This window comes from Solanum lycopersicum, chromosome 8, assembly GCF_036512215.1.
Source record: "Solanum lycopersicum chromosome 8, SLM_r2.1".
Classification (NCBI taxonomy): Eukaryota; Viridiplantae; Streptophyta; class Magnoliopsida; order Solanales; family Solanaceae; genus Solanum; species Solanum lycopersicum.
Window position 1 is genome coordinate 63,813,560 of NC_090807.1, and position 15,252 is coordinate 63,828,811.

Sequence of the window (15,252 nt, forward strand, 5' to 3'; positions counted from 1 at the left end):
CAAGATCAATACAGAAGTCAATATCCCTATCCGGTGGCATACCAGGAAGATCTGCAGGGAACACATCCAGAAACTCACGAACTACTGAAACTGACTCAATCGAAGGTACTTGGGTAGTGTCATCCTTGAGATGTGCCAAGAAAGCTAAACACCCTTTACTAATCATTTTCTTAGCACGAAGAAAGGAGACGATGCGGACCGGATTGGAAGTGTAGTCACCCTCCCACACTAACGAGTCTGTCCCAGGCTTGGCTAACGTCACCGTTTTAGCATTACAATCCAAGATTGCAAATTGCGGAGAAAGCCAAGTCATACCCAGAATCACATCAAAATCGTCCATTTCTAAGATAAGCAAATCTACATAGGTGTTGCTCCCCACAAAGTTCACCAAACAAGACCTATACACCTTTTCAACTACCACAGACTCACCCACCGGAGTAGAAACACGAATAGGCATATCAAGTAATTCACAATGTAAATTTAGACCATTAGCAAATGAGGAAGATACATAAGAAAATGTGGATCCAGGATCAAACAATACAGAAGCCATGCAATCACAAACCAGAAGATTACCTGTGATGACAGCATCAGATGCCTCCGCTTCAGACCGCCCAGGGAAAGCGTAACAATGGGCCCTATCGTTCGTCTGTCCGTTGCCCCTACCATGTTGTGATGTAGTGGCCCCAGTTTTCCCATTACCTCTGCCGTTTTAGTGACCACTATTACCTCGACCACCACGCCCTCCAGAAAAACGGCCTCTACCATGACCACCTCTACCTCTAGCTATTGGGGGTCTGTAACTTGGTCTGGGACAATTTCTCCTAATATGTCCAATCTCCCCACATCCATAACATTCTTTGGAGTCGATCATATGCCCCTCGGAGAAGTGTTGACCGGTCTGAGGTGGTCCCCCAACTACAGTCTGTAGTGAAGACTGAATTGGTCGGACTGAGTAACTTCCCGAACCCTGTCCTCTAGTGTAAGAACCATTAAACTCACCTCCCTTTCGAAGCCTTTTTGATGTCGATGTTGTGGTGAAGTCGTCTGGCTTCACTCCTTCCACTTCTATCACAAAGTCTACCACCTCTTGGAAGGATTTTGCCGTTGCCGCTATCTGTAAGGCCGAAATCCGCAATTCTGACCTCAACCCCTTCACAAACCGGCGAATCCGCTCTTGAGGACTGAAACAGAGTTGAGTGGCATATCTGGATAGTGCACGAAACTTAGCCTCATAAGCATTAACCGACATCCTACCTTGCTCTAGGCTCAAGAACTCATCCCTTTTCCGATCCCTCAAAGTCCGGGGGATATACTTCTCCATAAACAAACTAGAGAATGAGGCCCAATAGTTAGGCGTGGAAACGTGCCTATTTCCAATGGAACATCCATGCGGGGAGCCATAGTAGCCGCATGTTGTACCTCTGGAGCCTGAGGTGCTGGTGCAGAGAACACTGGGGGTGTCTGGCCCTGATCAGACAACCCGCTAAGATAAGCCAGAACCTGATTGATCATCTCTGGGGTAGGCTGGGGTGGCAATCCCTCATTCTGCACTTGTTCATTTTCCCCATCCTCCCCTTCTCTTATTACCTCCTCAGTCGGTGGAGGAGTCACTGCCCTAGTATCAGATGGACTAGGTGCTCGTCCTCTTCCCCTAGAGGACGTCCTCCCACGACCTCTACCACGGCCTCTTGCCGCTGTTCTTCCTCGAGCTACAGCCCCAGTGGCTGGCTCAGACGCACCCTGTCCCGCCGGTGCTGGTGTTGGTGCTGGCGTAGTCGTTGCTCTAGTTCTAACCATCTGCGAAATAGAGTGAAGATGGTCAGATACCAATTTGTATCACCTAGATACCAATTGGACCCAAGTAATAGCACGAAAGAAAGAAAGAAAGAATGGAATTTTCCTAAAGTCTTATAGCATCTTAAAGAAAAGTAAAGGCGTCCCCCTACCGTTCCTTAAGACTCTACTAGACTCGTTCTTGTGTGATGAGACCAACGAACCTAATGCTCTGATACCAAGTTTGTCACGACCCAAACCGGGTTGCGACTGACACCCACACTTACCCTCCTATGTGAGCGAACCAACCAATCTAACCTTAACATTTCAATATAATATCAACAGAAAGTAATGCGGAAGACTTAAACTCATTAAATAAAGACCAATTCATTAACTTCTAAAATTCAACATCTATTATTCCCCAAAATCTGGAAGTCATCATCACAAGAACATCTATGATCAAATGACTAAACTAAGAGTATTCTAAAAGCTAAAAATACATAAGAAGCTAGTCCATGCCGGAAGTTCAAGGCATCAAGACTTGAAGAAGAAGATCCAGTCCAAGCTAGAAGCATTAGCTCACCCTGAATTTCCGATGTAGTAAGACTGGCTTGAATTACTGTTGAGTTGAAGACGATGGCACGTTTGCTGCACTCCACAAATAAACAAGAAGAAAACATAAAAGTAGGGGTCAGTACAAAACACGGGTACTGAGTAGATATCATCGGCCAACTCAAAATAGAAATCAATATATATACCAAGTAATATCATAAATCAACTATGATACTCAACATGTAGCAACAACAAATACTATATCATTAACAATTACCGTCAAGTTCACACATGAGGACTCAAGCCTCAATACCATACTCATTTGGGAATCATGTTCATTAGATTGAGTATATTAACATCTTTCAAGATTCATTATCTTTATTTCTCTTGTGTCGGTACGTGACACTCCGCTCCCTCAATATTCATTAATCCTCTTTTGTCGGTACGTGACACTCCGATCCCCTAAATCTATGTGTCGGTTCGTGACACCCGATCCCCTAAATTTATGTGTCGGTTCGTGACACCCGATCCCCTAAATCTACGTGTCGGTTCGTGACACCCGATCCCTTAATACTACGTGTCGGTTCGTGACACCCGATCCCCTAATACTACATGTCGGTTCGTGACACCCGATCCCCTAATACTACGTGTCGGTTCGTGACACCCGATCCCCTAACTCTACGTGTCGGTTCGTGACACCCGATCCCCTAATTCTACGTGTCGGTTCGTGACACCCGATCCCCTAATCTCCTTCCATCAATTCATCAAGCCTTCTTTCTTACCAAGGCATCATCAATCCCATTATTTTAGTTCATCACGCCTTCTTTTATACCAAGGCCTCATTATTAACAAAGAGATTAGTATTTTGCAAGATTTGGGATTCAATAACTTCATCATGCTTATATAATCACAATTATATAATTACATTCATGCAAGCATACAATTAAGCACATAGCAAGGTTTACAATATTAACAATACATATCATTCTCTATTAAGAGTTTACTACGAATATCGTAAGAGAAACCATAACCTACCTCCACCGAAGAATTGAAATCAAGCAAGTTAATCCTCAAAGCTTGGTGTTTTCCTCTTCTTCTTCCTCGTTCGACTCTCTCTCTCTCTCAATCGATCAATCTATCTCTCGCTTTTCTTTTCTCTTTTCTTATTCAAAACCCTCTTTCTTTTACCCCAAATTAACATATAATTAAGAATAAAAGATGGCAATAATACCCCACTAATTAACTTAGGGTTACCTCTTTTAACCCCCAAGAATTTGAGTTATTAATATAAACCCACGAAATCTATAATTAAGGAAAGAATAGTCCCAAACGTCCCTTAAAACGTGTAAGGAAATCCGATTCTGCCTGGGATTTGCGCAACCTGTGACGGGCCGTCGTGCCTGCGACGGTCCGTCCTGCAGGTCGTCGCAGAGTTCAGAGACCCAATATTTCCACCAAGGGTCTGTGACGGTCCGTCACACCTGTGACGGTCCGTCCTGCCATTCCGTCACAAAGTTCAGAGAGTCGATTTTCAGTACCCAATTTCAGATTTCCTAAGTGTTTTGAAACGAGACCCTGCGACGGTCCGTCGTGCCCATGACGGTCCGTCGTGGGGTCCGTCGCTTCTGCCAGTTTTTCCAGAAATAAAGTCTGCTGATCAAAACGACTAAACGGGTCGTTACAGCAATACATAATAATTATTGCATCATTGAAAAAGTTATTAAATTTTTACATATATATTCAACTTTCAAGACTATTATGTTTATGTTATAAATGATCTATTATATAGATGCATTGCGGAGTTCAAAATAAGTAATTTTTTGTCCTTATCTTATTTATTTGTAGCTAAAACTTGTTTGAAAAAACAATGTCATTTGTATCTAATTATTTCCTATACTAATTTACTTCCCCTATTTCATTTTGAATTATTGCGTCAAGTATTTTCATACTTATGGTATAATAATTTATCACTATAATGCAAAAGTAAATTGTTGAAATTATCATGTAATGTTTGTGCATTCTTCATTATGAAAAGTAATTATAATTTTAAATCACATGTATAAATTGGAATATTTTTTTAAAAAAGAAAATCAAATTAAAAAAATTATCAATTCGAAATGAAATTGATATACTTATAATAATATGTTTTTAGCTATTATAGTACTTATAAAATAACTACAAATATTAGAGACTTAATTAATAATCTTATATAATATAAATAATATTAAAATAATTTTTAAATTACATATTTAAAGTCCTATTTTTTTTAAAAAAAAAAAGAGAAAAATTATTAATTTGATTGGAAGTAGTAATTTGTCAAATAATATATTTTACATGTTATATTAAATTAGAAAATAATTACAAAGAACTACTATTCATCTCTCTATAAATGGAATATAGTGGGTAACATGATACACATATATTGTTTTAAATTGACGGAAAAAATATTATAACTTACAATAATTAACAAAAAAAAATAACTCAACTCCAAAAAAATTATTAATAAATGCCACATAAATTGGAGCATGGGAAGTAACATATATTATTTAAAAATTACGTTTAAAAATTATAAATATAATAATTAATTACTTAATATATTTAAAATACATATTAAAAATGGTTAATTTTTTGAAATTCTATATGTGCCACATAAATTGGAACAAAGAGAGTAATATATACTTATTCATAAATGTCTACTCCTTTACGAGGTTGAATTCATCGGTAGTCATTTTATGTTAATATCAACTTTAACTTAGACACTTCACTAAATTTTGTTCATTTTAAACCTCTCATGTCAGGTTTCACTATGTCATTCTGACATATTTTACCATTTCTCCTCACCTTTGACCACCAGGGGCGTAGCTACCTTTGGCTAGGGTGTCCAATTGGACATCCTTCGTCAGAAAATTACATTATATTTATAAGAAAAATAATAATTTAAATGGTTAAATAACACATTTTGGACACCCTTGAAAACAATAAAAAATTTCTAGCTTAGTGATTTCAGTCGTTCAACTCTTAGTAAGTTCTTTGCAGCTTGCAGAAGTTCGATTCCCATTATTTGATTTGATTTTTTTCTTTTCATAAAAATTTAAAAATAATAATTTAATTTAAAGTAAATAAGAAAATCTTTTTTATTTTCATTAAAAATTTAAATAAAATTTAAAAGAATTATTTAATTTAAAGTTAATAAGCAAATCCTATTTATTTATTTATTTATTTATTTATTCCATTAAGCTACTAAAAATGAAAATACTTTATATAAATCCTCTTTTAATCTAACTCGTTTGATTCTATTATTTATTTTTCATTTCTCGTTGTTAGTCATCGGAGGTTTGTGAAATGTTGAAGCATAAAAGTGATTTCACTCTAAACTGAAATATCTCTCTTTTTCTTTGTTTATTCACTTCCTATCACATAAACGTGAATACTAAAGCTAAATATTATGTAGTGTGATTTTTAAAAATTTTGGTACATTTTAATTTTAATTTTAAAAAAATTAATCATTAATGTTACGTAGTTTGATTTACAAAATTTAAGTACACCTATTCTTTAAATTATTTTTACAAGCTATGACATTTTTGGACACCCTTCGTAAAATTTCTGACTACGCCACCGTTGACCACCATATTTATTTATTTTTTTTTGAGAAAATTGATGTCTTTATTAAAATTTTATAAGATGGAATTTACAATATTACATAAAAAAAAAATTATTTAAACGACTTTAATGACTTGACCCGCTAAAAATATAATATTAACCTTTTTATTTTGTCCTATTTTCTTCTTGTAAATGATCCCCCTCATAATGAATTGCATGTCCTTTAAATGGACCAGATGCCTTTTATTAACCAACTAACATTAGCTGTAATTTAACCAAAAAATAAAAAACAAAAAAAAATCAACTATAGTTCTCAGACAAATGTTATTTTTGAAATGTGGCAACCAAAATTACAACTTCTGAGAAATATCTAAATATAGTGCAGCATGAGGATTGATATGTCCTTCAATTTCTTTGTTGTTTCCTGCCCCGATATTCGGTATGTACGTTCGAGTCCGACTAAAATTGGATTCGCGTTGAAAAGAAAGGTGACTCTGTATTCAAGGGGTTCAAATCCGAAATCTCTTGGTTAAGGATAAATGAATACTTACCACTCCATCGCAACTCTTGTTAGTATATGTACGTCAATTTCATGAATGCAACTATAGCCAAAGACATATATACATATGTATGTACTCCATTCTTTTAAATAAGAATGTCCTAATTTGATTTGATATGAAATTTAAGAAAATAAAGAAGATTTTTCAATCTTATGATCTTAAATCAAAATTATGTCAAATAAATCAAAATAACGTTTAATCTTGTGATCTAGCTGCAAGCCTGTAATTAATTAAGGTATTGCAAAAATAAATAAATTAATTTTTTTTAAACATATTAAAAATGAGTAAATCATTATTTTTTTAAAATAAAAGGGAGGATAAAATGTAGATCACTCAGAGGAGATTACTTTTTCTTCTCATCTATACAAATAATAAAAGCATATTCAAAACTTTATAGATTCCTGCCTACGTGGCGTCACCACAAATTAGAGAATTTCCTTTTAAATTTATTTATTTTTGAATCTAGTCTTTTCATTTCATGAAAAGTTGTGACTTTTATGAAGAGTTACGATATTAATGAAAAGTTGTGACTTTTATGAGAAGTTATGACTTTTATGAAGAGTTACGACATTTATGAAGAGTTGTCACTTTAATGAGAAGTTGTGACTTTTATGAAAAGTTGCAATTTTAGTTAAGAGTTTCAACTTTTATAAAATGTTGTGACCTTTCCGAATTGTTCCAACTTTTTCAAATATTTATAACATTTTCGATAAGGCATAATAAACATTTGTTTACACTATCATTGTTGACTATAAATAGAGGGATCTACTCTTATTTTAAAACAACGAAAATTCTAAACCTCCTTCTCCTCTTCGTCTTCTGCATCCGCCTCCTCATAATTACATATTTGTGTACGTTGTTCCCGCTGAGTAGCTCACTAAAAACCATTGCTTATATTACAAATCTTGATATGTATTTTTACGATCGTTACTTTATGCACATGTTATTAAGGATAAATAATAAGAAGTAATCAATTTCATTTTCCTTTACATTATTAATGTGTGTTACTACATAATCTTGTATATAAAATAATATAATATATTAATATTAATGATTGATAAGTTCTAAATAAAATATTTTATAAATTCTATAATATTAAATTCCCGCGCGTAATTTTACTAGTAATATTAATAAGAATTTTCAATTATGTTGTTGGCTTTATTTAATTCTAGGATTGCTATGGGGACATAAATTTGGATACATCCTTGCACAAGAAATGAAATATACGTAATCTTCACTGTATCGTTCCAATTTTATCGATTGTATTTTAAAATGCAACCTTTAACATATGCATTACAATTATAGCATGTAAAGGGAGAAGATTGATTGATAAAAGTACACAATAACTAGATCTAATAAAATCACTCTGCAATAGGAAGGTGGAACCCTCTTTACACGACGTGATATACACTTTTTAGGATTATCATCAGCTCAACTTCCTGAACTCTAAAATAAGACCAAAAATCGAACAACACTTCACACGTCGAATTAGCTAGAAAAACAAAAAATGAACTACATTTTCCTAGTGTTATGTAGCAACTTCATCAACTTCAGAATGGAAGACGAAACTAGGAAAAGTAGTTGTAATATCCCTGCGGAAAACACAAGTCTCATCAGACGATAACGTCAGCAGCCAATGTATTCCTGATGTATTAGTTGAGAAACTGTGGTTTACCTTAGATAGGGAAGTGTCATTATCTTTAGTAGTGAAGGATTTTGGCTCACAAAAATCTGCCATTCGGATTTGTCAATCTTTCCATCCTGATTTGAGTCTGCTTCCACAAAAGTCTACATATAGAGGTAACGATCTATGGTGATCCAAAATTCCATGAGAACGATAAAAGATAGGAAACAGTTCCATGAATGAGAACTGCCCTCTCCTGGTAATGCAAAATGAATTTGGTCTCTTAACCTCGGGGGCCCTCTTCTAAGACAGAACGATATAGGTTTCTATGGCTGTCTACGACAGTGTAAGTTTAACGAGTAATTTTGTAAATTACCTTATCCAGTATACTCTCTATGGTCTCATCAGCCAACTTCATCTCAGACTCGCATAAAAGTGCAATCAACATTTGTTTAACCTGCCAAATTGTTTGCAGATAATTAAAAAACATGTACACATCAAACTAGTAACAAAAATTTAGTTATAGCATTGTATGATCTTGGCATAAGCCTTCATCAACCGTAGAAGGTAAAAGTAAATAGACCAGAAACCTACTGCTTCAGAGTCCTAGATAGCTGCAAAGAATTTTGAGAGAAGGGCGGGAATGCTACTGATTGTATTTAGGCGAACAAACCACTCAGTAAATACAAGCTTTAAATGGATGGAAATGCCTCGGTAAAATCTTGTACAAAAGTTTTCAACTCCTTTTTTGATAAGTGCATCTCGTATGAGTGATATTACAACCTAAATATAAGGCAGAAAGCAACTGAAAAATAGACCAGGAAGGGAATAGTAAATATTGAATGGTATTCTATTCCTAGAAAGAAAAAATCAAGTTGCCCTCTGATATTATCATTGCCTCTGTGTCAGTTAAAGTTTCTTACATTAATCAAGGGTGTCAAATTCTAGTTTCTTTATAAGGTCTGGGGCTAGTTTGGTGGCTGCAGTTAGTCCCAAGGCCTGAATTAAGTTTCTTAATATGGAATAAGAACATGCAAAGGTCCCAAGATGTCTCACTTTCAAGCACCCATTATCAATGAAAATAATTAAAAAAATCCACTGATTGCCCTTTGAAAAGAATCAAGCATATACAAGAGAGGATGTTTGAAGACATAATAACGTTAATAGACATAGACCCTCTAATAACTACAGCTTTGATTAGGTAGTCACACATAGTTGAATATGCCATAGCCATCCATGATGTTGGGTTAATCTATTGGATCACATGTTCAGTTATGTGCTAGCGCGGGATAATCCTTCACTAAAGGATTGTCCACCTTCTCTAGCTTCTCTACCAAACCATTTTAAAATTGGTAACATGCCTCTCTACAATACCCTTAGAAAGTGACAACGGATAACTTCCATTACTAAATGGAAGAGCTTTTCAAACTAGTTGATAGTCGTTCCCCGGTTACACTGAACAATGGGTTCAAAATTAATAAATCACATGTTTCTGTTTTTGGAACATCACATGTAGACTTCAAAATTAATAAATCACATATGTTTCTGTTTTTGGAACATCACATGTAGACTTTTTTGGGGGAGAATCACTCGACAAGGGGCCTCCCCTGTGCAAAGCGGCTAACGATACAGACTCGCATATTAGTTGAGGACATAAGTTGTCGTATCTTTTATATAGTCATGGGCAACCTCACTTGAGACAGCTATACCGGTTGAGTAAAAGTTCAAGCTCTATATCTCTTAACAGCTTCATACTCATTTTCTGGTGGAAAAGGGACAAGTGAGTTGTAATCAATTCTGTGTTTGGTCATAAAATATCTTAAAGTGACTACTGTCCATGGTTACAAGTGCCAAAGGAAAGAAAAATTTTGGCTTATTTCAAGAAAAAAATAGGGGTAGTGGAAGTGGAATGGATGAGGGGATTACAAGGTGGGCATTGAACCCTCACCAACAGGTGATATTCAGTTAGCAAACCAACTAACTGAGCAACTAAGATTCCCCAGTTTTTGGCTTTTTAACTATCAACTGCAGAAAAACTGGGGAGCATTCATTATGCTCTCTAGACAAAATAAGATGAAAGGGATCTTATTCGTTTCAGCGGACAGAACTACATTCAGTGCCATAAAGAAATTAGGCAACATGACAGACACAACTCCAAATCTTCAGCAAGTCAAACAATTATGAGATGCTTATATAAAGTTGCTTTTCCACAGAGAAAAAAGAGAAAGTATGCAAGGAAATAATGAGATACCTCTTGCCTCTCAATGAACCCTGTGCCATCTAGATCATAAAGCTTAAACGAAACTGCATGGCAGAGAAAATTGAGTTTCAATAAGACTACTTTTGTGCTAATAATACAGTCAATTGAACACGTCAAACCGGCAAATATATAGTAATCTTTTCTTTAACTTACAATTGACTTTCTCTTCTTGTGGTGCATTTGGGTGGAAGACATGAAGTCCCTTCACGAAATCACCAAAATCAATGACCCCTTTTTGCTTCACATCAAAGAGATCAAAAATCTACGAGCAGAGAGTTCCAAAGGAAAATTAGGATCCCATAATTCAATAAAATTTAGTAGCTGGTCATGCAAAAATATACATTAACATAATATGTTGCCAACTCTGCATGTGATCGCATAATCACCAGAATTTGTTGTTATAACTTATACGCATAACAATAAATGTATACCTGAACTGTAATATAGGATGATAAAAGTCTCATAGAGAGCTAATCAACCAGTATTCTATCAAAACGAACTGACGCAAAGAATCAATGAAGTATCCTACCCGATTGGCAAAAAGGTTTTCTTTCTTTCTGTTCTTGAATAAAGCCAACTGAAATTCTTCCTGCACATCCACCATGATTTTTTAGCGTATAAGAAGAAGTATATTAATATTTTGATTAATTAATCATCGAAAGTAAATATATAATACATGTACAGTAATATCACGGTTATATTGTTTCAAGGAAAACTGCACTAGAACACATAATGCTGAATTTGCAGTAAGCCAAAAGATTTGCAAACAAAGCTATAATATGATGCTTCAGCCAACAAAGTTTTATATGATGCTTCAGCCATGTCCCCGACCCCAAATGGATAGCATAGTGGTGGAGGCATGGACACAAAAACTTGGGAGGTCCCAGGTTCAAATCCTACCTGCTATACTAGGTGAGACTTGTGAGCCCACCTGCTCCAATCTTAGTGGGCAGAATTATGCTAGTAACATGTGTTTGTGGGCTAGACAGGGTGTCCAATGAATTAGTAAAGGTATGCGAAAACTGACCCAAAAACCGCCAATATAAATGACGCTTCAGTCTACAACAACCATGCAGTTTAAGCAAATATTTTATAACTTCCAAGGATCCTTCTTTTTTAAATAACAATGGAATTTGAGTAGACTTCTGCATATCTTTCACTAATCAATTGTATACGTGCCACTTCCCACCAATAGAGGTACAATTTCTTAGGACCTTAAGGTGTATAATATGACAGACCACATGAAACTCAACATCTAGGAAAAGAAAATTATATTTATCTTTTTTATTTAAAAGGAAAAATGAAGCAATAGTATAACAACATTGTCACTATTTATACAATTAGATTGCCTCCAAAGAGAACTGTGCGACATAATGTAATGCTGAATTGTAGTATTGCCAAAAGGCAGGTAAACAACGCCCAAGTATGAAAGTTCAGCTGTCTACTAAACTACGGTTTTAGCAAATACCTTCTCAAGAACCTCAAGTGTGGGATGTGACAAGAACTACGAACTAAATATCTAGGGAAGTAATAACTTTTACCTCATGCCCGGGAAAAATGACAATAAGAGACAACAGGACGACCATTTAGGCATTGCCAAGGAAACTTTCTCAATGCTTTTCCATCGAAAAATGTTTGTTCTGGAATACCCGTAAATAACAAAATGCATTTCAATTTATCGTCACCAATACAAAAAATCTTCTAAAGCTACCCCTTCCGGTGATCAACTATAAATTACAAAGACGGAAAAGAAAAAAGAGAACTGTGTAACAGTGAACATGTGATGATTAGAGACACAGACATCACATGCCAAAGTTATGAAAGTAATAATTGTGAAACTCATCTGAAAGGATGCACCAGGATTCACTAAAAACCACCAACAAGATTAGATTCATCAGTTTAGCAGAATTACCTTGCTTATTAGCCCATCATCAATTACCGAACTACTGATACTCTTGAACAGCTCAAACAATGCTTCAACTTCACTAACACTAACTGCAAAGCAGAAAACAAGAGAAAGTCAAACAAATAAATGAAAGGAATGAAGGAGGGTTGGATACTAGAAAGGAATCCCAGTTGTGTAAGCACACTACGCGCTACAACTGTCTAATGTTTTAACTCTCAGACATTAGGCAATTAAAAATTAAAATTAACAAGGGAAAAAATGAAATAACATGGTAAGAAAAAAACAACAAACCTAAGGATAGAGCCCACACTGGAAGATTGTAAAACAAGTACCTTTTGGTTCTATTTCTTAGAACTACACAGGAAATCTTTTGCATAGATCACAAGACATCCGTGTTTACATTTTAGGTGAAATCTCCTTCAAATTTTTCATCTTTCTAGGTCGGTTATGCTGCATCTTCTTTCATATATTTCCTCGTCATCAAGCTCACAAACTCATCTCACCATCCACGGATATAAACACCTCAAGGCTCAAACTATTGCAGATCTTTTAAGATAGGAGAACGCTATAATAATCGTGCCTCCTCCAATACGAGGAGGAAACTACAGACACTCCAAACAACGCATAAACAAAGAATATGGTGATAGCACCTTAAAAAATGGAGAGGAAACTTGAGATCATTACTTAGACTTCTATTTTGAAACACTCTGCTTATTCAATGCATCACTTTATTGGGGAGACAAGTTCAAAATGTATCACATAATATGTACACACTTAAAGCATCAATTAGTAACTTACACGCTGTTTGGGATGCAAGGGCAATAGGATCTTCGTGTCCACGGAACTGCTTTTTCACCTTAGAATTAAAGCAGCCCATTTACTGGAGAATGGTGACTGAAGAAGAAGCACGACTAGACAAGCGCCTAGAAACCAGCTTCACTACAATAGACCATCAAAACCATCTTAATGTTGCAAATTACACGAACCAAAATCACAAACCAATGTACAAAACAATTAGTACATTAACTCCTGCATATCCAATATGACCTATCTCTCCACAACAAAGATAGAAAATGAGCCAATTATACATATTGTACATAAGGAAGTAACTGAACTGTGGACAAATGTCCTATGCTATACAAGCTCATATTTTTCTCACTTCCACAACCTCATTGATACCTCATAAAGATCCGAGTTTTAGCAATGAATTGTTTTTTAAGCAGCAAAATTAGTAATTTCCCAAAAATCATCACCCACCTAAGAACATGGCAAACTCAATCCGAAAGAAAAGATAACAAAAAACAGCAACTGGAGACTAAGAATAACTACTAACAACTAAAACCTGTAATTAGTGACAAGAATCAAACAGTGGACTTAAGCAATAAAAAGTTAAATAACAACAACAACAAAATACCCCATGTAATCTCACAACGTACAAAACAATTACTCCCTAAGATTCAATTTATTCGTCTTACATTCCTTTTCAGTCTGTTTATTCTTTTTGAAAACTCTTCAATTCTAACTATCCAAGCAACATGGGTAAAACAACATGACAAAAAGACATTTGAATACATTCTACATAACTTTAGTCTAACCCCACAAGATTCAAAAGTCTTTTTAACCCTAACCACCACCACCCACCAATCCAACCCCACACACAAACTACTCCACCATCACCACCAAAAGGGTCACCAAAACACTCCCAAGTGAAATTTAAGAAAACCTATACTTAAAATTCTTAACAACCAAAAGCAAAGATCAAATTTTTAACATGTGAAAGCTTCAATTTTGAAATTTTGATCTCAAATCCAAAAAGGGGGTCATAAATTTCAGTACTTCCCATCGTTTCTCTCCCTCAATCACATCACTAACCTTAACTTTTCCCCCAAAAAAAAAATGTATCCCTCAGAAATCCATATACCCAAAACAAACATTACACAAAAAAAAAAAATCGAAAAAAAAAATGAAAGTTGGAAACATACCAAACAAAAAAGATGCAAACTTTCAAAGGGGTTTTGATAAATCCATGAATAAATGTGTGTATATATGTGTAATCTATATGTACACACACATCTACACCGGTGATATGATCAACGGCTGTGATTGGTTCTCAGAGAAAAAAAAAAGCTGTTCTTTTGGAGAAGAAGAAGCTGAGGGAGACTGAAAAGAGAGAGATTGAAGAGCAGAAGAGAAGAATACAGGGACAATGAAATAGACACTAGTGGAGGTAAGTGGTCAACACGCGCACCTATAAGAGAGTGTAATTGAAATTGAAATTGATTTTCCACGTGGACAATGCTTTTTATTTTTCGTGAACCCGTATTGAAGCTCAATTAAATTGTGACATACTGAGTCAGGAATTTTACGAAGGATGTGTAGAAGTAAATAATAAATTCACACAAACACAGACTCATTCCAAGGAGGTGAACTATTGAGCTATGACAACTTGTTATATTAAGATGTCAAAAGTATATTTATTAACTATTTCGCGTTCATTTTATTTATATATATGATTTTTTTTTTTGATGAAGGGTGTTTAATTGAATACTCTGATCACTATACGACACGATTCATTTGACAATAATACTTTTATTATGATTTTCTTCATATTCAAAATTTGAGTTCGAAAATTTTGATTAATGATGGAATAATCCTAGTAAGTATATCACTAATTCATTTTGATTTGGTGGCATTAGATTTATGGAAGAAAATAATAAAAATAGAATTAGAAAAAGTAGAATTTTGACGCGTGTAATGGAGAAGTGTTTTATGAAAGTGATTTTGTATTAAAAAATCTATATATAATTATAATATAATTAAAAGAAGGATGAATTGCTACTCCCTCCGTTGGCGTAGTTTTAAGAAAAAAAATTAGAACTTTTTCAAATTATGGTCTAAAAATGAAAAAGAAGACTTTTTATTAAAAAAAATTATAATTTAAAATAAATTACGATATGTTTATGTATTTATACATTAT

General features: G+C 34.8%; 1 protein-coding gene across 3 annotated transcripts; it reads right to left on the reverse strand.

The window, feature by feature from the left end:
• Positions 1–7,811: 7,811 nt before the first annotated feature.
• On the reverse strand, positions 7,812–14,692 carry CBL1 (calcineurin B-like 1). Of its 3 annotated transcripts, none has more exons than XM_010326989.4 (9): positions 14,258–14,692; positions 13,074–13,209; positions 12,282–12,364; positions 10,899–10,958; positions 10,523–10,631; positions 10,361–10,413; positions 8,486–8,566; positions 8,161–8,273; positions 7,812–8,077 (listed from the first exon to the last, which is right to left on the reverse strand). In XM_010326989.4, exons 2-9 carry the CDS (start codon positions 13,150–13,152, stop codon positions 8,014–8,016), a joined length of 642 nt encoding a protein of 213 aa, XP_010325291.1. In that variant the 5' UTR covers positions 13,153–13,209; positions 14,258–14,692; the 3' UTR covers positions 7,812–8,013. The 3 variants fall into 3 exon arrangements, with proteins under 3 accessions (XP_010325291.1, XP_010325290.1, NP_001239047.1); XM_010326988.4 differs by having other exon boundaries at positions 13,074–13,214; positions 14,258–14,498; NM_001252118.1 differs by lacking the exon at positions 14,258–14,692 and having other exon boundaries at positions 7,870–8,077; positions 13,074–13,167.
• Positions 14,693–15,252: the final 560 nt, after the last annotated feature.